At 39.9% G+C, this 24,491-nt stretch overlaps 1 protein-coding gene across 10 annotated transcripts in view; it reads left to right on the top strand.

Annotated features, from left to right (window-relative positions):
* The window catches only part of TENM2 (teneurin transmembrane protein 2), a 644,816-nt gene that overhangs the window by 277,688 nt on the left and 342,637 nt on the right, over positions 1-24,491 (top strand). For all 10 annotated transcript variants that reach the window (XM_038534811.1, XM_038534806.1, XM_038534815.1 and 7 more), the window contains one exon: positions 3,016-3,225. In XM_038534811.1, coding sequence (XP_038390739.1) covers positions 3,016-3,225 — 210 coding nt within the window. The remainder of the gene's footprint in view (positions 1-3,015; positions 3,226-24,491) is intronic.

Here is a 24,491-nt window from a genome sequence, read left to right as displayed (position 1 = left end):
TATCATATCAGGCTCCTGGAAAATTGCGCTTGAACTTCAGTTCCACCTCAGTCACTCAAAGGAATTTAAAAATTGGCTTCCAGCCATTCTTGTTCTTCAGCATGCATTTCCAGATATGCCTCAATAATACAAACATTAAAGCCTATTGATTGTGAGTTAAAATCTGTTCCTACCAAAGCCTCGCCGCTAAGTGGACGTCAACACTGACTCCACCGTGCCCTGGTCAGGACACCTCTACATTCAAGGGCCTTGAAGAAGGCACAGGGTAACACGGCTATGAAGGAGCCACTTTGAACTTCATAACAAAATTACATGAAAAGCTATGAACTCTACCAGTTGATAACTGCTATAAATAACCATTTATTCAAAGAAATGTTTCTTACTTGAAATCTTGAGAGTGCCTTGGGACTGGGAGATGGGAAACTGGAAACATGATTTGTAAATCAACCCTCCCCTCTCCTTGTATGTCTTCCTCTTTTTTTTTTTTTTTTTTTTTCCGTCATGCTGTCAGGGCAAACACCATGCAGAGTAGTTAGAGGGGATTTTGGGACACGCAAACCTGAGTTTGATCCCTGGCCCCTGTCACTTGCTAACTATGCAATTTTACTGCTCCGTGCCTCAGTTTCCTCATTTACAAAATGGGGATCATAATCATTCTAACCTTTTAGAGATACTATATATAAAGAGGCTGACACCGTGAGTTCCAGATAGTCATTGCCCCAAAACATGAGCAGCCACAATAGTAATAATGATGATAGTTAGTAGGGAGAGAGTTATGGGACAAATATGGATTAAATGTTAGCCCTAATTCTGATGAAACTCTGACGTGCACAGGCTACTTCTGCTGGAGCATTTGGCAAGAACATCATGCCTCCCAGGGCTCCCAAACTGTTAGATATAAATTGAATCTTTCAAGCCAAATTTCATTTATCCATTGCTCTATTTTAGGGATGATGATTCTTCAGCTGTGTTACTGGACAGGAGCCCCTAACACTTGAGCTGTAGGAGTCTCATTCCCTGTCTCTTTCTACAACTCCCATCCTCAAAAAAGTAACAGGCTAGTGGCTTGGTGGCTCTGTGCTACTGTCTGTCATGTTTCCTCTTACCCGTCGCCTTTTCTTTCAAAGATTGCTCAGGCATCAACTTCCCTAAGAAAGCTTGTTGGATTCTCTCCCCCTACATCTCCCTGCCTAGGCTGGACCAAGTGTCCTCTTCTCTACCTCCACAGAACCATGTCCTTACATGCCACTCTCTTCTTTATTGCATGGTACTGAAATGAGGTACTTACCTCTCTGCCTCCCCTACTCGACTGTGAGCTCCCTGAGGGTAAGAATGATGTCTTGCTTATTTTTGTATTCTCAGTCTCGAATGGAGTGTGTGTATTAGGCACTCAAATTTTATGGAATTAAATTGATCTATCAATGACACTTAATACACTGAGGAATAGATCAGGAGATGCAATTATAAAAGTGGCAAGAAAAAATGGCATCCATTTGAGGTGCCTGAAAATGTATTTGCATATGTAGTACATCCAAAAGCAGGAAAACACATTTCTTCTGACTCAGATACTTCCTGCCTGAGTTGAAACTCTAACTGGATTCTTGAGTTTGCTTTCTCAACACCTTACCCTTCTTTCCACACTTCCAGCTTTAGGGCATATCCCATGGGCTGCTACTCTTGGCTCATTTCTCTGAGCCTCCCAAATGAACAAACCAGCAGACAAGCAATCACAAGGACCCCAACAAGTAAGGGTGAATCGGGTGAAAGTACACACGGCAATTATCTTCACTCAGCAATTTGGCTGCCAGGAGCTTCCTGCCATGTGAAAGAGAGGTTGCAGGAGCCTTCTGTGTGGAAGGAGAAATTTTTGACCTAAGGGCAGCTCTAAGTTACTGCCCACCACCTGCCAGGCTGGCTGCTTCTCCTCATGGCCTGGAGTAGCTGTGCTTTGTAGGCAATACCCCATCATAGGCAAAACAAAACAAAAATGAAAACAAAACAGTGGTGGAGAGAGTGGGGCCACTGGCCAATTCTTTAGGATGCACATTCTTCTTTCTCCCTCTACCCTAAACTAATTAATGTGGTTAGAGTCTATGTTGTTTATTTGCTCATGCATTCAAAAGGTGCTGTTCATTAGGAAAATTTGAGGTACGGGGTGAATAATGTAGACAGATGTCCACCTTCAGATAGTAATAAGGACTGAAGAAATTTAAGCAGGCTAATAGGATAGAGTGCATAGGTGAGCAACCTGGAAAAAGGCAAACAGGGAAAGTTTCAACAGAAGGAGTAGGCTTGTGAGTATCAGTGATGTGGTAAGTGGGGAGAATATTCCACATAGTGGGAACAGGAACTGTGAAGACAGAAGGGTATGGCATGTTGAAGCAGCAGAAGTAAAGATGGCCACGTTGGCTGGAGAATAGGGGGCCAAGTGGAGAGTGGTTAGAGCCATTATCGGGAACAAGGTGGGAGAGGCAGCTTGTGTCGGAGGAAGAAAAACACATAGGTGATCATAAGGATTTTCAGTTTCTTTCCATGTACAGTGGGAAGCCATTGGAGGGTGCCAAGCAGGAGAGTGCTAAGACCTATTTCTGTCTTGAAAATAGTATTCAGACTGCTGTGGAGAAGGGATGTGGACAGTGGGGAGTAGAAGGTATATGGCAGGAGGGGAAGCAGGGAGACCAGCATGAAGATAGTTCAGTGAGAGACAATGCGGAATTATAGTAGGGCAGTGGCAGGGAAGATTGAAAGAAATGAATGTTTCCCTGACTGATTGCATTTCAGCTGTATAGATGGACATTTCCACTCGTGCCCATTTTGTGAAATATGCACCTTCCTACAGTATGAATTTGGACATTTGGAGGAACATCAACCCACTTGAAAAAATACATCTGGAGCATTTCTTTCTTTCTTTTATTTTTTGGTTATTTATATTGTGAGCTGGTTTCAATGTGACTTTCTCTGGATGCTCTCATGACACTCATTGCTGACCTTTGACCCCTCTGTCCTCTTTCCCAGGTCGTCCCATTCCACCTACATCCTCGTCTAGCCTCCTCCCATCTGCTCAGCTGCCTAGTTCCCATAATCCTCCACCAGTTAGCTGCCAGATGCCATTGCTAGACAGCAACACTTCCCATCAAATCATGGACACCAACCCTGATGAGGAGTTCTCCCCCAATTCATACCTGCTCAGAGCATGCTCAGGGCCCCAGCAAGCCTCCAGCAGTGGTAAGGAAACTGTGGTGTCTGAATGCGTGCTGTTGTCTGTGTGGCATTCTTGAGTCTGGAGAAATGACAGCCCCAAAACGAGGGCTGAGGAGAACGTGGTGTGGGGAGCATCAGGTGAAACACGCTTGTCGCTTTGTGGCATTGCAGTTGTAGGATACATTTATTGAAGGTCACAGTAACTGAAGAGATTTTGCTTTTCTTAACAGGGCTTGGGCCTCCTTCACTGGGAGGGATTTGCCCACTGCTGCACATGAGAGCGTGCAGGTCTCAAAGGTGAAGTGCAGAGAGACAATGGAATATTGAATTTTGTATTACTACAATTCTGGTCATAGCCGAGTGACCCTCGACACCCTCACATGCCCAATTTGTGTGCATTTCAGATCTCTTGTTTTTTGATGGCTGGCTTCTGACTTTTTCTTCCTTACTTGTTTAGATGATTTTGTGATTAAAATGCGTTCCCTTGACATGAATACCGAATGCCTTGCCAAGTCTGAAGTGTTCGGGGGGGTGACCTCTCCTATAACCCTCTGCATGTGCCACTTCACTTGAATTTAACAAGCTGATCACATGGCACCATGATAAATAGTGTCTCTTAAGTCCTAGTTCTCATTGTGGTTTTCGGTTGCATAAAGCAAAGGGACTGGTCAGCAAGGTTCTCTCACTCCTTTGAGGATTTTGTGGCTACTGCCTCAGCTCCCAGTTTCTAGATTTTAGGTAAAATTGTCCCAGACTCAGCAATAATCATGTCTTATTTTGACCTGCCTTGTTGGTGAAATGGTCACAAAACATATGAACACAGGAATGGGCAAATATCTAAGGTTAAGTACCCGTGGCCAAGGACAGACATTTGCAGAAATTAATTGTTCCTGACCCAATGGCTTTGGAGCTATCTTCTGAATTGACCACTCATGGTGTTCATTAGCATTTCCCATCAAAGGCAATACAGAGCTTTCCATGCCAAGAGCGTACCTTGATGAGATTGTGTTTTGGCTTCACCCATGAAAATATGCCACCACTGGCCTCAACCTCTACAATTAGAGAGGACCTCCCAAATACATTGAAGATGATTCATTCTGAAGATGGAATGATGGACTGCTACTTAGGTTGGCCCATGCCCTTCTTCAAAGCCAGGCCTGATATATTTAGTAAACTCGTATTCTTTTTCAAAAAAATTACCTAATCAAATCTCTCATCAAATGAGCAATCCATTGTTGATATTATGAAGGCCTTTAATCTACCATAAATCTTTATTAGAACTCATCAGAGCTTCTAGTTTGAGAGAAATGTGATTATGGCACTCTTAAAATGACATTACATCATTGGGGTGATTGGTTTATCATTTGGAGAAGAGACATCAATCATAACTAGCATAACCACACAGTAAATGAATTCAACCTTTCTACTGCGGAACAATGACACTGTAATTGCTCAAAATCAGGCTTAAAATGAAATCGGAAAATGCTCTTTCTTCAAATGTGATGTTAACTTAATGGAATATATTATGAAAAATCATGTTTGAGGAAATTCTATATAATTAAAAATATGTGGAAATATATTCCCTTTTTTCTTTCATCGGAACCTGATTTTAGCTACAGAGCCTTTTTTTTTTTTTTTTTTTTTGCTGCAGAGATTATGTTGCATTTAATTGAACTATCCTCGCTTATGTTTTGCTGCTTTTTATTTCATACTATGTAATCGTGATGAATATTGTATTATGAAGGACAAGAGGCTTTTGAAATCAGGTGCACCTGCTGATAGCTTTTTAAAAACAGACAATTATTAGGGAGAAAATGAGCTTTTAAAAACTATATCCTTTTATGCATATATGGATAGCCGAGCAAAGATGATTTCCAGAAGAGAGGTCAGTTCATATCTGAGGGCCATCCAGAATGTTTTCTCAGTGATAACACTGAGAGATTTCTTTTCTTTTTGACATTGTATCAGATTATAAGTTGTTGATAGGGTGTTTTTGTTGGCTTTCTGCCTAATCGAGACCTCACTTTGGTGGACACAACAGATCTGTGTGTTCAGAGTCAAACTTAGCTATTTTTCATCACTCACATCAATTTGTTCAGCTCACTTAAGATTGATAGCAATTTAAGCTTCAGTAACAGGGGGAAATACTGCAGAACATTTGAGGGTCCATTTTCATCCCGAACTAGAGCTGTGTGGATACAATTTATTCACCTGAGGGGTGAAGACCCAATTGTGCAGTACCCTTGTTTTCAGCAGGTGCTTATCTGAAAACTTGTTAAAGCTCTGGCTAACGGGCAGTCATTCAAAATTCTTGACTCTAACTTAGCTAAGTGAGTACAAATCAAGTGCAAATATGTGTGCTCTTAGGTAGGGGTGTGTGTGTGTATCTGTGTGTGGATGTGTGTCTTATGGAATGGATCTGGGGTCCAGGGTGAATTGGGGATTCTATCAAGATCAGAATGCAGTTGCCATGAATTTAAATTTGACATAAAGGATTGAAAATAGAGTTTGACACAGAAGATGCAAAGTATAGAGCTGCGTGCCTGGGTGTCCTGAATTGAATTTGATGAAAGGGGCTGGGTTTTTCTGTAGGTGTCCTGGCACAAACAAAATGACCATGTGATTCGTTGTGTTATGTTTAGCTGGTTAATTGCACAGAATTTTTTTAAGTTGGTCACTTGTCAGTGACCTTGTGTTCTGAAGACCTGGTAGTAGTTTGATCTTTGTCTCTTTTGGGGGAAATGAAACCTCTTCCGGCATGTTCGGCCCATACACGACAGTAAAAAATTTATTTGCAGCTATCCTCTTATTGTTGCTGTTAATACTTGACATTACTGAAGCCCATCACTAAGGAGAGTCAGTACTCACATTGCCTGCCCAAAGAGCCTATGTTCTAAAGAGACAACTTGGACATAAACTACACACCTAAAATGTTTTGACAACATGAAAACATCCTCAAGGCAACAACAAAACTTCACCTTTATGACTTGACTGTCAGTATTTTCTGTGACTGCAGTGCATTCTTTAGTGGACGGTACTAAAACCTCAGCACCTCTGAAGCCGAACTGCCCTAACCTTCAATCTATGCCAATCCAGCAGTTATCCAGGTACAGCTAGTTAGATGCTTCGAAGGGTAGTGCCTTCCTTTCCCTCCAAGCATTTTCTTCCAGATAGCTGAGCTCTGGCAAGTGGCTCATCCCGTGTTCTGACCTTCTGCCAGGGTGGGATAGTTCCAGAGATGTTTCTTGTATACAGAAGCATAATTTCAAATCCTATGAAACAACTCATCTGGAAAAAAATCTGGATCCCAGCAGCAGCATAATGGAGGCTCCTGCAGATGGAGGAACAAGACAGCCTTCCAAATCAGGATAGGGTTTGCAGTTTGCTATCAGCACACGAGGCAGAAAATATATGTGCAGCCACATTATAATCTAAAAACATTGGCTCACCTCCCCTCTCAGAAATGGTTGAGTTTAGGTTTTTTTTTTTTTTTTAAGTCTAAATAAAGGGTTTGGAACTCTCATTAGTAACATCAGACTACAGAGGAGAAATGTAATCAGGATGCCTCTGCCAGGACCCCTCTCAGTTGGCCCTGTGTGGCAAAGGAGCTGTCCCAGTTGGAGAGTCTCTGTTTGTCACTGAGTGCATTAAAGGTGCCCTGAGCCCTTTTTAAAAAAGCAATGTCTTAGTTAATTATAAACAAAAATAGTACATCAGAATTAGCAAGCTTCAGGTTTCCTTGAGTGGTCCAAGAATTCAGTTGCTTACTTAACTTAATGATTGTCTTATATTCAGCATCATAAAGCAAAATCTTCCTTGATTTATTCATTTATTCAGCCAACCAACCATTCATTCCTTTTCTTACATCTCCCCCATGATGTGTGACAGCTTAGAACGAATTTCTCTAACTGGAAAACTATAATTATGGATGATAGAATAAGGGTGAAGGGAAAAAAATAAACAGAGTGGGAAACATACATATAAACTCGTATATAAAGTCCTGTTCCATTATTTAAGATACACAGAAAATTTGATTCTGAGCTTCCTAGAAACCAAAGCAAAAAGGGAAACACAGATAAGATAAAATGCATAATATCCATGATAAAAATAAATCAACTGCTTCAGGGAAATTCTATGAGTCCTCTGAGGAAGGCCAGAAAGAAACTTATTTTAAAATAGCTAATGTGTGCATCTCAGATAACTGAATTCTCAGTGACATGCCATAATACATATGCTAAAGAATTTCCTACCAAAATTTCTTGAAAATGCCCTCCACATAAGCCATAGAAAACACTTTCAGTTAAAAGGCAATTGTACAAATATCCAAACATTGCACAGCCCAGGGATAAAATTTGACTTAATCCATGGATAAACCGTGGTTTTACTAAGAGGCCATGTATCCTGCATTCTCATTGACAGTGGACCATATATTCATTGCTCATAACTAAATTTTTATAGGAATTAACTGACTTTGAGGTTATAGTCAGAACTCTAAAAACAAAACAAAACAAAACAAAAAACCAAAAAAAAAAACCCCTCTAAAACAGATTTTCTAGGTTACCAATTCATCTTGACAGTTATAGATATGTAAGAATTTCTATTCTCTGATGAAAATTAAAGCACACCTTTCCAGGACAGCCTCACTCATTGGGGCCCGCCCACCATCCATGGGGCTGGATTTGGGACAAGCAAGAAGAGGGTCCTCAGAATTGTTTTAAGTTAATGAAAATTCTTCCCCTTATATATTTTGGGGAAATTTTTTTCCTCTAGTATATTATAAATTATCTTGCTTTATTAAGCAGCTATGCTTGCTGCAATTTAACTTAGTTTGGGGTTTTTGAAGAGCTCACAGCAATCACTATACACATAGATGATTGTACTGTGCTGATAATACTGACTCATTTTTTAAAAGTCATTGTACACTGTGAGATGTTTGTGCCACCTCTCCTGATGTACCGCATTTAAACACCAGCTTCTCCTCTCTGTAGGTTTTGCTCTCTCCTCTCAGCTTCTCTCCCTCCTGCAGAGACCTCCACTGCAGCGGTTCTGATCTTACGTTCATGGTAGATGCTCAATATTTATTAAATAAACTAGTTAACCAATATCTTTAGCAACTCCCTTCATTCTATTAATTTACTCCTTTTCATCATGTACGATGGGGGGAATGGATAATTTAAGGAAGGACGGGCAGATCAGAATGTCCCAGCATGAGGAAATACATGTATTTTACAAAAATATATTCAATATACATATTTTGTGTCATACTGTGTCCGTTTGTAGGTGAGAAGGCTTCAAAGAAGCCTCATCAGGTGCACCATGAAGAGTAGTGGCAAGGCCAGCGCAAAGAAACTGGTGGGACTCCTGACCAGAGAAGCTTCGCCTATCTGGGAAAAATTTCTTTCTTAACTCATGATTTTAGGGACAGGAAATCAAGTCCCAACATCATTCCCTTTATCACATTGAATTTGTTCTGTGCATGAGCCTCTTGGTTCTAAACTCTCCCCTCAACGAGATGTTCAGAGCTCCCTGAACATGGGTGCCCAGGTAGTGGTTGGCCCTGGCTGCTACTCCTCCGGAGGAGTTCTCAGGCCACTGGGCAGTGAAGTTAAGTCCAGGATGCTGTCTCAAAGCTGTGGAGGTCACAGAGACGGCACCTGCTCTTGCCCCAAATGCATACCGAAACAGGGTTTGGATCCCCACCAGAGATCCTTTGCCTCCCTTCATGTTAGCTGTTATGCTAAGCACTTTATATACCTTCCTTCGTTGACTTTTATCTTTCCTCACCACATCCCAATGCAGTAAGGTCTTGCTATCGTACCCATTTTATGGATGAAATAATTGTAGCACAGAGAAGTTAAGTAACTTGCCCAGATCACAAAGCTGGGAAATGAAGGACCTGTGTTTCAAATACAATCTTCCTAATTTCAGAGACTTTACCGTACCCCATTGTTAAATGTTATCCTCTAAAATTTTTGTGTAGCTTCTTAAAATATACAGAATGCACTAAAAACATATTAAGGGGCATGTCACGGTTTTTAAAAGGTTGAAAAAACATATAACTTCACAAAATACTCTTCACCTTCTCTGCTTGAAAAGCACACAAAGCCCCACACTATTCCCTTAGACTTTGGCTCAGTAAATTCCAGAGGGGCTGAAGAACTATGATTTCATGGCAGGGATTCTTGAAGTGATTCGTCTGATCTGATAAGTTTGGAAAGCATGAATATAATGGGGAATCTCTAAAGTGGAAGTTGTCTCTGTTTCACAGCTTGGTCTTTGGCAAGTTATTCAGTTATCCTTTGCTTCTGCTTTCCTATCTTTCAAGCTTGGCCTTTGGCCCAAAATGTCTCTAAGCTTCCATTTTTGTCCTAACATTCTGTTTGTAAATTCCTTGTGTCCAGCTTGACCAGGTGGTCCCAGCTACAGGCCCCCCAACCCCTCTTCCCAGACAGTGTGGATTTCACTCCACCCTCTAGGCCACTGACAGAACAGGCCTACACAGTCATGCAAAGCTTGCACTTTTCCTGTGGAAGTGGAGAAATGAGATCTGGGGCCCTGTAACACTTTGTAGGGAATGTTGAAAGCAACCCCAGCAGCAAGCGGAAAAAGCATAAATTCTCCAGCTTTATGGGCTCCTGGAAACTCACCCTATCCTCTGAAACAATGTTTCCCACCCGGAGAATTGGGAAGTGATGGTTCTCAGGACTCTCCTGACACTAGTAACTGGCATCAGGAGTCTAGCAAACAGAGATCAGACCTTATTTTTTTTTTTCATGTGTGCCTTCTTGCAACACTGACACATTTTTTGATTGAAGGTCTAGCAATTTCCATCCGCTAGGGTTGGGACCACTGTTCTGTACCATTGTGCAAATGAGCACATAGGCGAGATGGACAGGTAATTCCTTTGGAGATGCGCAGCATAGAAGTGACATATGGCACAGAACTGCTCCTCTTCAGCAAATAATCTTGCTATTGACAAAATTCCCAAGGTCGATAAGCATTGTGTACATTCTACCTCTCCATCTCTGTCCCTGCTCCTTAGTACATACAAAAGGATGTCCTAGGCAAGCTCAGAGAATAGGAGCTATATGCCACCTCTTAACAGTTTCCTGCCCTTACAATTTTTATCCAGAACGCCAGCTTCTTCAGAATTCCCTTAAAGACTGCATTTAATCCTAAGTAGCTTCCTTCAGACTCTTGAAAAGCCATTTTAAAATATGGCCCCAACCCCTTATTAGAGATCTCTCAATTCTCTGTTGAATGAAAAGATAGATTTCTTTTACCAATGGGCAGTTTCAACAGGAGTTACAGCCCTAGCCCTTGGTAAATCTCTTGACCTCTCCCCCAAATAATAAAGAATAACTATATTCTTAAGAGTCAGACTCTAAGGTCCCTACTTGGATTCAAATTATAGCTCAGCCTCAGCCACTTTCTAACATTATGATCTTGAACAACGTAATAGATCTTCGTTTTTTAACCTATAAAACAGTAATAAAAGTGATAAAACTTATAAAGTTGTTATGAATATTAAATGACATTCTTCTGCATTAAATATCTTGAAAGGAAACTTAGACAGTTGGAACAGAGGTCAAGTTTGATATTATTTACTTTTTAACTTAGTGTTAGTTTATTGTAAGTGATTTATATATAACAGGAAATTACCCATTTTTACCATTTTTAAGCACACAGTTCTGTGACTTTAAGTGCATTCACACTGTTGTACAGCCATTACCACCATTCATCCCCAAACATCTTAATCTTCCCCCCAGAAACTCTGTACTCGTTAAACACTAACTCTCTCCCTCCCCTCCCCCACTCCACCCCCTGCCACCACAGTATTATTTTGTTTCGATGAATTAGACTATTCCAGGTAGCCTAGAAGATGGATCAATCATACAATATGTGTCCTGTGATTAACTTATTTCACTTAGTACAATGTTTTCAAGATTCATCCATGTTGTAGCATTTGTCAGAATTTCCTACCTTTTTAAGGCTAAACAATATTCTTTTGTATCTCTGTACCACATCTTGTTAATTCATTCATCAGTCAAAGGACACTTGGGTTGTTTCCACCTTTTAGCTATTGTGAATAATGCTGCTATGAACATGGGTATACAGATATCTGTTCCAGGACCTGCTTTGATTTCTTTTGGATATATACCCAGAAGTAGAACCAATGAATCATACAATAATTCCATGTTTAATTTTTTGAGGACTTACCATACTGTTTTCCATGGTGACTGTACCTGTTACATTTTCTCCAGCAATGCACATGGGTTCCAATTTCTCTACATCCTTACTAATGCTTATTTTCTATTTTCTTTTTTTATTATAATAGCCATTCTAATGAGCATGGGGTGATATATCATTGATTGCATTTTTCTAACAATTAGTGATCTCGAGCATCTTTTCATATACTTATTGGCCATTTGTGTGTTATCTTTGGAGAAATATCTACTCCAATCCTCTGACTACTTTTTAGTAAAGTGGTTTGTTCTTTGTTGTTGTTGAACTGGAGTTTGTTATGCACTCTGGATATCAGTCACTTATTAGAAATACGACTTGCAAATATTTTCTCCCATTCTGCAGGTTGTCTTTTCACTCTTCTGAGTCTCTTAATATTCAAAGATTTTTAATTTTGAGGTCCACTTTCCCTATTTTTTCTTTTGTTGCCTGTGCTTTTAGTGTCTTATAACAAATATTTTAAGGCAACTATTCTGCTAATTTTTTTTATATAAATGATAGCTCATTTAATCTTCACCACTGAGAAAAAGAAAAGTAGCCTTTGTTGCTGGGAACCAGCCTGACGTTAATATGTAGGCAGAGGTGTTGTTAGGAGCTAGTCTGGCATCCTGGCTGGCTGGTGGTGTTCTCTCTTTGAACAAAAACAATCTTGGAGAATATAAACACTCAACAAGGCCACTCTGTGACTAGGATGAAATGAAAATAATACCACTTTATAATATTGCCTTAACATAGACGGAAACAAAGTTACTGTCCCAAACACAAAAATTCAAAACATTCCCCTCTCCAGGCAAAAATGAATGATTATTCTTTCTTTACCAATTGCAGCATTAGCCTCTTCTTGTCAGCCTTTCCTATAGATACGATACATTGAGAAGTCCGATCACAGAATCATCCCCTTCCTCTGTCAGCACCAAATGCAGAGTGAACCTGTTTCCCTGAGCCTTCTCTAAAATCACCTAACAACAGCCTTTTGTAATACCATCGTACTAAAAGCACTCCATGGCTCACCATTGTGTGTCTTCATCCTCCTTGGAGCGAGTTAGCAAATCCAATTTTGTTTGACCACAGTATGCTTTGTAGTGTTTTGTCTGAAGGACATTGACCATCATTACACTGTTTATTACTATTACCCCTGTTTTACAGAAGGGAAAACTATGGCTCAGAGAGGTTAAGTAACTTGCACAAGGATACATAGTAATTACAAGAGGAATGTGACCCAAAGGAATTAGTCTCCACAGTGATAAGTGCATAGAAATGAAAGTAAATTGTAAAGAGACAACTCCAGAAAAAAAATATTCATAAAATTAAAAAACATTCCTCATTTACTACATGGTCAGGTCTTAGTAGCATTTACACGGGCAATAATGTTAATATTGAATAACAATCTTGGCATTATCTAAGAAAGATGGGGATATGGAAAAGGTACATATGTGGACCAGGCAGGTAGAGCAAAAAGCCTAGATCGGCATCTTCTGGAGTAAGAAGTTACTAGAGAATGCCTACAATTGAAAATGCAACAAATAACAACAATACATGGTATTTATAGACTTAAATATCAAAATAATCAGGTAAAAAAAGTAAATGTGGTTTCCCCTGGGAAGGAAAAAAATTGGTGGTGATGGAAAATGATTGCTACTTTTGAACCAAACTTTGTATAACTACTTGATTATTTAAGTTCATTTAAAAATTTTGATGAAAATTTAAAAATTCAAAAGAAAATACAATGCAGAACCCTTAATACAGTGTCAGAAACTCCAAATGGTAGACGTTTAATATTTTCAGACATGTTGTCATTTAACAAATATGTATCAATTAGGGGCTATGTGTTTAAGACAGTACCAGGTGTTGTGAAGTTGAATGGTTAGGCACCGGAGCATTTTCATCGTATCTGTAGCTTTGTCTATTTCTGCTTCTGTTGATTGGGGATCCCTATGGAGTTGTTAAGGCTTTAGCCTTTATCCTAACCCAGCCCCTAGCCTTACTAAAAATCCCAGGCTTAGGATGGCACAAGCTAGAAAGGATGACATAACTACGGTGTTTCCTCATGACCAACCCAGCATCCATCCCAGCACAGGCCCCATCTTTTACCCAAAGCTTCCCAACCAACGCTGCCCAGCTAGAGCCAGAGTTGGAAGTGCATAACAGTCTTATAGTCTGCCTTATTCAATTTAGCACCTCATTACATCCTGATTTGTAATATTCTCTTGATATTTCATGCATATAAGTCACTTATGTCAACATTAAATTGTCACCACTTAAAGACAAGGGTCATTTCTTTGGTCTCTCTGTATCATTTAACATTTGGGGCAGGTTGAGATGCACTCAAGACATCCTTATTGATCCAGCTTTAAAAAGACAGTGGTATACAGGAGCAGTAAGATGGCAGATGCATCCTCAGTAGGGCCTTCCTACTTGGGCGTGTTGACAGCAGGTCATTATAATGTTTTTAGACTTAAGATCATCTGTGATAATGTGTGTGAGCTTGATCACTGTTAGAAGAGGATACCATATGGTGTGATGACATAAGATGTATGTTTGTCTAATCTATTGCCTTCCTTGGGTCTTAGGAATACTTCTTTCCTCATTCTTTTTAGTAGCTCCTGTCCTGAGTCAATGTTGCCTTTGAGTTAGTTGCCTCTTATGTTAAGTTTTTGGTAGTACAGCCATAATCTCTAGGTACTGCCCTAGAGAATGCATGGCTTTAGCAATCTGTGTTAATTTCTCATGGCTACCATTACAAGTCACCCCAAATGGGGTGGTATAAACAGCAGAAATTTATTCTCTTATAGTTCTAGAGGCTAGAAGTCCAAAATCATGGTGTTGCTCCAAATTATGATCCATGCTCCCTCCAAGGCTCTCAGGGAAAATCCTTCCTTCCCTCTCTTGGCTACTGATGGTTCTCAGCAATCCTTGGCCTTCCTTGGTTGCAGCAGTGTAACTCTTATCTCTGCCTCCACCTTTTCATGGTCATCTTCTCCCTGTGTGTGTCTCTGGGTCTCCAAATCTCCAAATCTCTCTTCTTCTTGTAAGGATATTAGTGATTGGATTTAGGGCTCTCTCTAATCCAGTATAACCTCGTCTTAATTACATCTGCCAAGAACCTATTTCCAAATAAGATCACATTCACTGATACCATGGCTTAGAACTTCAACCAATCTTTTCAGAGACAGGATTCAACTCACAGCAGCATCCACTTGAGTAGGAAGCAGGACAAATCTACTGGACGTTCTATGTGGGAATAGAGCTCAAAGCCTCCTATCTTCTTTCTGCCACAATGGGAAAAACATCATCCGTCCTCTTTCCCTCCACTTGCATTCTAGATCTCATCTGGTCTCACCTTCTTCCTGTATTAAGTATCCCCTCGAGGGAGAATCTTTGCCAACAGGACTTAAATATTATTCCTTGGGCAGCTCCAGTGGCTCAGCAGTTTAGTGCTACCTTCAACCCAAGGTATGATCCTGGAGACTCGGGATCGAGTCCCATGTCAGGCTCCCTGCATGGAGCCTGCTTCTCCCTCTGCCTTGTCTCAGCCTCTCTCTCTCTCTCATGAATACATAAATAAAATCAAGAAGAAAGAAAGAAAGAAAGAAAGAAAGAAAGAAAGAAAGAAAGAAAGAAAGAAAGAAAGAAAGAATTATTCCTCTCTTTGAAAAATTTCCAGAAGTATTTTCTATCCTTTCTCACTCTGTCTCACTTCCCACATGCTCTGCAACCTATTATTTTTACTTAGTTGTTAACTACATCTACTACATTCCCTATAGCTTCCTATTTGCTCATACTCAAAACTAAAACTACTATTTTTGACTTTATGGCCCTGCTATCCATTTCTCCAGGTCAAATCTTTTACCTAATAAGTCTAAAGGCCCTTGAATATTTCCACTAAGATGTCCAATAGACAGTTCAAATGCAACAGTTTTGAAGTGACACTTAACAGATTTAAACCCAAACATGTCCCTCCATTTGGTTCTTCTTTGGTCTCCTCTATCTCAATACATGGCCCATCATCCAGTCATGTGCTCAAGTCAGGAACGTGGAAGGGATCTCCTTTGCTCCACCTCAATTCTACCTAGAATAAATTGCCAAACCCTATCAATTTTGACTCAGATAATTTTCTATCCCTGCTACTACTACCCTAGCTCAAATTAGTATTATCTTCAGCCTGGAGATCTAAGTGGTCCTAGTTTCTTCATCTTTCTTTTAGTCTGTCTGTCTGCTAAGCTATTCACAAGCCAATCTGCAGAGTCTCCATAAAATACATGTCTGAAAAAGTCTCTCTGCTGCTTAAAAACTCTTCGGTGGGACCCTTTTGCTCCCTGGATATAGTCTATACCTCTCAGCCTATCGTAAAAGGCTCCTGTGCCCCTCCCCACCCCCAATCTCTCACCATTCATCCCACTCCATTCATAGTTTCTGAATATGCCACAGCTATGCCTTAGAATCTTTGTGTGTGGTGTTCTTCTCTCCAAGAGACCTTTCTGATCTTCCGAGTATGGGTTAATCTCACTTCCCATGTCTCTCTGTTGTTGAACTTCCGTGCTATATGACTGTGTTCAGCATCGGATTTGAGTTCTTTGAAGACAGGAGTCAATCTCCCTGTGTTCTGTTTTACTCTATGTGTTTAGCTAGCATAGAGTCTAGCACATAGCAGATTCTCAATAAATGTCAGGTGAATGAACAACAAATAGTGAATAAAGTCAAAGGATGGAGGAAAGGTGGGCTGAGGGTATTTTCAGTTTCTAAAGAAGGGTCCAGAGAAGTAGTGGGGGCAGACCCTGGCTCCCAAGCCATTTGCCTCATTCCAGAGTAGAAGAGGTAAAGAATGAAGAAGGCATTCTGGCAGATGGCATAGTGCAACATGGTTGGCAAAGAAGGCCAAAAGCCAGTAAAGAAGACAAAAATGGTTAACCTCTGAATTCTGAAATCAGAATGATCTAGTGAGGCATGGGAAAACTATGTTGTATGGCACCTCAGAATGCCAGCACTAGCCTTTCCTGGATTCCCCTCAGGCCGACGTGGCCCTCTCTTTTGTTATTTTTTATCAAATCTTTTGTTTTATGATTTCTGTTGCTCATTGTCCTTATTTCTTGGCTTGTAAATCCAAAGATGAGAGGATGCACGCATTTTTGATATCGAAGCATTTAGGCAGTTGCCACTTAAATTAATGTTTTCTGCTAGAGTTGTATTTTAGTGGAAAACAATAATTGTTTCTAAGACAGCATCTTGGAGCTGAACCAATTCTATCAGTGAACACTCAACTATGGGAAGCTAACAATAAAGGAAGTGATCAATCTTTCCCTTCTCCCCCCACCACCCCCCCGCCACCCCGCACATGCTCTATCTTCACTCCAAAGGGAGATTTTGCATCCCTTTGCTTGAATTTTGAAAATAAGTAAACTAAGCCAATGATGTAGCATCTTTTTAACACCTCAGCAGAACAATCAGTGCTCCTATGCAGATAGACACCTAATTTATCTTTATCACATTTTCCCATCCCTCATCCTTACTTAGGATTCACAAAGATTCATTCATGTAAGTGATGACCTTACAAATTCCTGCTTTCAAATTGTGTTGATGTCCAACCATGGACTGAGAGGTGGGGACAGGAACTCATATGCCTTCATGCCAGCTTCCGAAATAGTTCTACAATGCATTTGTTGGCATTCACACTTGACTGGAATCACATTTCAATCTGTTCCATATGATTGGATACTGTGTTTTCTTCCCATCTGTGGTAATGGAGCACTCTTTCCAAGTTCTCAAGCTTATTTTCATCTGAATGACCTTTTCCATCTCCCTGGGGCACCTCACCATTACCCACCCACCCCTTCCACTCTGCCTGCTTAAGATACTGCTTTACACATTACTCTTTCTGCAGTGACTGTTGCCTTTGATATATTTCTATCAGAGATTTTGTTACTGCAGTGGAGGAGCAGTGATCTTTACCAGGTTATGACCCTGCACCTATTTCTGTGTGGGTTCCTCTCATGTTCTTGTCACTCAGGTCAAGCAATTTGCTTTTAAAAATAGGAAGAGATAGGATGAGACATCACTTATTTAAATATTAGGATGCCGGTATTATGATTTCTTTTGCTCACCAGTGCACCTTCTCTTAAGGACTAAAAACTGGTTAGAGTACGAGAGACTAAGGATTGGTTGTGAAAATAATTCACAGGGAGGGAAAAAAGTCATATTACATTGGGCAGACTTGGCCTTTTCTGCCTCTCTTTATTGATCTCAAATCGCTGAAAGGGTTCAGAAGATAAAAAGAATCTATAAAACAAAGGAGTAAATCATGGTAAAAAAGAAAAGAGCCCTGGAGACCAAAGAGGCCAGAGAATCAAATCTAAGTCTTAATTCTACCTAGAACTTACCATGTTACTAAGGCAGTCGCCTGTCCTCTGGGAACCTTTAGTTTTTCCTTCTGTAGTTTTGGGAGAATTTATTTTTATTGAAGTGTAATTCATATATGATATCCTATTGGTTTTAGGTGTACATCACAGTGATTTGGTATTTTTATACATTGCAAAATGATCCCCATGACCCAGTGTAGTTACCACCTGTCATTATACAAACTTATTACAATGTTAATAACTATATTCCCTGTACTGTACATTCCATCCTATGATTTATTTTATAACTGGAAGTTTGTACCTCCTCATCCCCTTCAACTGTTTTGTTCCCTCCCCAACAGTTCATTTCCTATATTGGAATCTGTTTCTATTTTCTTTTGTTTATGCATTTGTTTTGTTTTTTAGATTCCCCACATGAATGAAATCATATGGTATTTGTCTTTCTCTGGCTTTGTTCACTTAGCTTGATACCCGCAAGATCCATCCGTGTTGTTGCAAATGGCAAGATCTCATTCTCTTTTATGGCTGTATAATAGTCCATTGTCCACTCTTTTATGCATGCACGTACCAGTGGACACTTAGGTTGCTTCCATATCATGGCTATTGTAAATAATGTTACAATAAGCACATCTCTCTTCAAATTGTTGTTTTCATTTCTCTGAATAAATCCCCAGAAGTAGAGTTGCTGGATCATGTGGTATTTCAAGTTTTAACTTTTTTTTTTTTTTTTTAGATTTTATTTATTTACTCACTGGAGAGAGAGAGAGGCAGAGACATAGGCAGAGGGAGAAGCAGACTCCCCATGGGGAGCCCGATGCGGGACTCAATCCCAGGATCTCAGAATCAGGCCCTGAGCCAAAGGCAGATGCTCAACCAGTGTGAGCCACCCAGGTGTCCTTATTTTTAACATCTTAAGGAAGTTTTACACAGTGGCTGCCCCAGTTTATCCACAAGTAGTACACAAGGGTTCTCTTCTTCACATCCTCATCAACATTTGTTATTTCTTGTCTTTTTGCTAATAGTCAATCCAACAATAGTCAATAGTCAATGAGGTGATATCTCCTTGTAGTTTTGATTTGTGTTCCCTGATGATTAGTGGTGTTGAGCATCTTTTCTTGTGCTGTTGGCCTTCCATATGTCTTTTTTGGAAAAATATCTATTCAAATATTCTATTTTTTAATCAGTTTGTTTTGTGTTTTGTTTTGTATTGATATTGACTCATGTTATGTTCTTACTGGATGATTTGTCTCCCACTCACTAGATTGCTTTTTCATTTTGTTGCTTTTTTTTTTCACTAGGCAGAAGCTTTCTAATTTAATTTAATCCTACTTATTTATTTTAGCATATGTTGCCTTATTGGAGAAGACTGATCCAAAAAATATTGCTGCAACTGATGTCAAAGAGCTTACTGCCTAGGTTTTCTTCTAGTTGTTTTATGGTTTGAGGTCTTACATTTAAGATCTTAACCCATTTTGAATTTATTTTTGTATATAGTGTAAGATAGTGGTCCATTTTCACTCATTTGCATGTAGCTGCCCAGTTTTCCCAATGCCATTTATTAAGAGACAGTCTTTTCCCCATTGTGTATTCCTCCCTTCTGTGTCATAGACTTATTGCCCATATATGCATGGGTTTATTTCTGGGCTATATAATCTGTTCTATTGATCCTTCTGTCCATTTTTGTACCAGTACCACACTGTTTGGATTATTAGAGCTTTATAGTATAGTCTAGAATCAGGAAGCATGATAGCTCCAGCTTTGTTCTTTTTCAAGATTACTTTGGCTATTCAGGGTCTTTTGTGGTTCTATATATATTTTAGGACTCTTTGTTCTAGTTCTGAGAAAAATCCCATTGGTATTTTGATGGGAATTGCCTTGAATCTATACATTGCTTTGGGTCGGGTGGACATTTTAACAACAATCTTCCAGTTCAGCAATATGGTATATCTTTGTAGTGTTGGGAGAATTGAAGCCAGATGTTTTGAGAAATCTCTTCCAACTTTCAAGTGTCACAATTCTAGGAAAAGAACAAGAACTAAGCATAACATATTACTCCATTTACATAGATGTCTTGAGTTGCCAAGTATGTCAGCTCTCTTTAAAAACACAGAAACAACTTTTCCCAAAGATGGGAGACCAAAACTGTTACATCTCTGGGGGCACCTGGGTTTGGTTAGTTGAGCATCCAACTTTTGATTTCAGCTCAGGTCATGATCTCAGGGTTGTGAGATCAAGCCTCGCATCGGGCTGTGTTCTGGGTATGGAGCCAAGAAGAGGATGCCCATTTTAGATGGGGCAGGCATTTTCTATTTACCTCTTTCTGTGATTTCCCTGGCTTCTATAGGTATTTGAACTTGTAGTCTCAGTTATCTAGCTTATTGACATTGATGGTGGTGATGGGACCATCACCATTGTCTTAATAATAATCCCTATTGGCATATCACTTTGCCTTTAGGAAACACTGTCATATTCAGTACCTATTTAAAACCCCCATTACTACCATGTGGTGAGGTGCATATAAAAGTACTAATATCCCTACATAAATAGATAGGATGTTTAAGGGTCAGAAAACTCAAGTGACTTGTCAGTGGACAGTGTTTCATCTTTAATGGTCTCAAACTTCCCACCATCGTTTCCTTTTATTATTTTCCCCTGTGTACATAATTTTTATAGGATTTTGGTCTGTCTATTCACATATAGTAAGTGGTAGTTTGTTTTCTCATTTTGTGTTACATGAAGACACATATGTACATGTTTCAAATGACCAGTATGTTTTCACACACAAACTAATGAAATTCTTACACCCTTACACTACCCTTACACCCTTACATTACCCTTACAACTTACACTACCCCCCTCATATATGCTTTTACCTTCATAATTGATTTCCGTTGGTTTCCCTGAAGTTACCAGTAGCTTTATCACCTACCTTCAGCTATTGTCTAACCTCTACTCTCAGTGATGAGTTTAATTTATTTTCCAAGTAAGATAAAATTTCTGATAGACAAATTCTTTGGTTCCTTTGCACACTTACTCTGGATTTCTATACTTCCCTAGGTGGACTTAGCAACAAGTACGTAAGAAGGAAAGCTTACATGGGTCGTGAAAAGGTTAGGTGAGTTTTAGGGAGCCTGGACCAAATATCTTTATAACACAGCAGAGTTTTATGCTAGTCTGCTAAGGTCACTTGCTGAGGAGCTAGAAGGAGAAGAATTCAAAATCAAGTACTTTTGTTATTTTTGTTATTTTTGATATGGGAGTATGCAGTGTGGAAGATTGACTCACCTCTGGTTCTGATGTTAGCCATGGACTGTCAGCACATCTTGATTAAATATCCACAGTATGTCCATCGTGTCACAGGTGCTGGGTATTGCCTGGGTTTGAAGGGCCACCGTCACACCAGAGCCAGCTCCCCTGGCTTCCTTCTGGCAATCTGTCTGACACTGATGAGTTCTGCAACCCTGAGACTGCTGGCCCTAACTTGCCCATGTTCTCATAGTGGCACAAGATCAGTATGAGATTCCTTTATCAAAACAACCCAGAGGCTTCTATGGTTTGATTTTACTCCAGCCTGCTCTGGGAAAGATTCAAACTTTTACAAAGTGAGACTTCCTGTGCTGAGTAAATTCTATTTATATTTTTCATTGTATTTTGTTCTAAGATGCCTCAAGTCCTTTAGTGAAAGGGGCTTGTGATAGAAAAAAATAAATATGATACATTCTGGATTGTAAGGTGGCATTGATGGTAAGCACACTATAGACTGGATTATATCATTTCATAGGAGGAAAAAATAAATGCTGCTTTAAAAGTGAATAATAATTAAAAAGTCCTAATTTCAGGAACATCAGTTGTGAAAAACTTTCCTGGGATGGAAGAAGCATGGTACGTATATTAATATTAGCTAAATTCTATTCCTTAAACATATGTAGAAGATGTATGCCCACCTCATATTCATGCCGAGTTGTGTGCTTTGAACAACCTAGACTGAACTAGATTGATCTAAGAAACGTTCCCATGTTGCAGTGCAACTAGTATTTGCAATGGCCTCTATACAGGAGTGGTTCTTCTTCCTGAGGTAGAGAACCAATAATGCATTATGCCCTGTTGTCAGGGTACAGAACCAGAGCAGAGATCACATGGAAAGAGCTTACATGGGAAGGCATGTGCCATCCAGAATCCATTGCGCAGCTCCCTGGGGGTGGGGGTGGTTCTATTTTCAAAACCTATTATGTTTCAGAGGGCAAGGCCAGAAAAAGAGTTTAAAAAATATTTCCTCAGCTGGGAAAAGTAGGAGTCCATGGCCTTATTTTGTTTCCATCACAGCTCTGAAAAACCCTCTCTTAAGAGCTCCAAAGTCTATGCCTTATTCCCTTTTCCATTTGCACTATTGTTACCTTGGGCAAGTTCTTTAATTAACTTCTCTGTGTTTTAGTTTCACCATTTATAATACAGGGATCATTATACTTCAAGATAATGTGTGGAAAAAATAGTATCTTTTGCACAGTGAAAAACAAGCATGCCAAGTTATCATTATGGTTTATTAATAGTAATGACACCCTACCTGGACAGTAGAATCAAGCACTCTCTCCCAGACAACTTAGAACCTTTGTCCAGACTCCCTCATTAAATCTGACATTAACTCTGAGATTCCTCTGGAGGCTCTACAGAGGTAGAGCATCACATCTTCCTGGGTTTCTTTTTCTCTTGGTGCCTTTTTACTACTCATCGGCATCTCCTGTAAACAACTGGGGTTGGGCTACTCAGAACTCACTGACTAGAAGAATTACAAGAGCAATTCAAAATGGGGCAATGATTGGATAGCTGTTCAGGCCAAAAATTGATAGATTCTAAAAACTATTCACATACCCCCACATTTAGTGTTTATATATACATCTCCATGATCCTACTTCCTCCAAAATTGGTCATATCAGTTCAAGGTTGAATGAGAGATGTGAGAAAAGCAATTTCAGAGAAGTTGAGCACGGGCTTTAGCTTCCTACATTGTTGTAGAAAATTTCTCCCATAAAACAAGTAAGCTCACTGATCAAGACCCCTGCCGTGTCCAATTAGACTTCTTTATAAAGGAACAACCTCTTTAACTTTGTGGGTTTCTGGGGGCTGTTTATCTTTCCTTTTGGCTTATCACAACTCTTAAATTACCTTAGCATATGCTTCGTTGCCACTATTTTTCTTCCTTTCCTTTGCCACAGGAAACAGAAAAAGTTTTTTATAAGAGGCATTTCAAGAAAGTGTTAGAGGGGAAAAGCGGTTGGTTAATGAAATAAAGAAGGAGATAATTTCCAAGGGGTTTTAAAACTATGTAGTAGGACAATCATTCAAGTACGGGATCAACCCCTAAGCAAGATTAGGTCTTATGGGTGACAGAGGAACTAAGTCTGATGACTTTGAATTCTTATTACCCTAGTTTCTGTGCTCCATACAAATTCAGGATCCAAACAATTATGCTTCACATGCTTTGGAAGATAGTACAATTACACTTACTTGTATGTAGTAAGTAATCAAAGTTTTGTGGTGTTTTGTCCCACCCGAAGATTTAGTCCCAGTATGCATTTTGACACCCCCTGAGAAATATGGCAAGGTAGTGCAATGCAATGAGCACAATCATTTATACTTCTCCCAGGCCTCTTGCACTTGTAAGTATTTTATTAGATGATCAATTCCATGAGAGTGGACTATTTGTCTTCTTTACCTTCATATGTTTAGTATTTGTTAAGCACAGAGCCTGGCATGCGAGAAGCCAGAGGTAACTTTTGGAGGGAGTGGGAGGGAGGGGTGAAGGATATGTGAATGGATGGGTCAGTGGAGAAAAAAATACTTGGCTTTCCTAGTGCTCAAAGCTTGTGCTCCATCAGTGAAGATGGAGGATACAGGGCAAGATTCTCAGGTCTAAAAGTTAGGCCAATGCAGCATATTTAGTAAAAGATGTTTTCACTACACTTAGAGTAAAATCAAACCAGGTGCTGGGGCTACTATGATGTGATTTGGCCAGCATAACACTCATAACTTCTTATCTCTCTATTCTTTATTCTCTCCATTCTGCAGCATACCAGACTTTGTTGCATTCTCCAAAAGCACCGAGCTTTTTCCTTTGACAGCCTGCTCTTCCTGTTCCATATGCCTACATCTTTCCCCTTATCTCCCTATAGCTGGCTTGTTCATTCACTTGGCTCAAATATCATCTCCTCAAACAGGTCTTCCTGAGCCAAATTTGTTCTTTCCCCTCTTTCTGTATGCTCAAAACCCAAGAGGACACCTGACATTTAATATGTATTCAATAAATGTTTGTTGGATGATTGCCAAACAATAATTCATATTTTCCAAACATTCAATATGTCACTAAAAAATTCTCGAGGTCATTCTTCTTCCAAAATTCCGATAAAAAAGCAAACAATATATAAAATGCAAATCCAGGGTAGAAATGTTCTGTTTGTTTTGTCCTCCTAAATAACCAGAAACTAAGTGTTTGCCTCCTATTCACCTCTACCCACCTCCCCCACCCCCACCCCGCCCAATAAAAAGCTAGGGAGAGAGAGGAGAGAGAAAGAAAACAAACCACAATACCTTGGAAAAGGATCCCTGGGGGGCTCAGCGGCTCAGTGGTTTAGCACCTGCCTTTGGCCCAGGGCGCAATCCTGGAGTCCCGGGATCAAGTCCCGCGTCAGGCTCCCTGCA

Source organism: Canis lupus, chromosome 4 (genome assembly GCF_011100685.1).
Source record: "Canis lupus familiaris isolate Mischka breed German Shepherd chromosome 4, alternate assembly UU_Cfam_GSD_1.0, whole genome shotgun sequence".
Taxonomy (NCBI): domain Eukaryota; kingdom Metazoa; phylum Chordata; class Mammalia; order Carnivora; family Canidae; genus Canis; species Canis lupus.
Note: the sequence above shows the minus strand (reverse complement) of the source record. Positions and strands in the feature narration are given on the sequence as shown.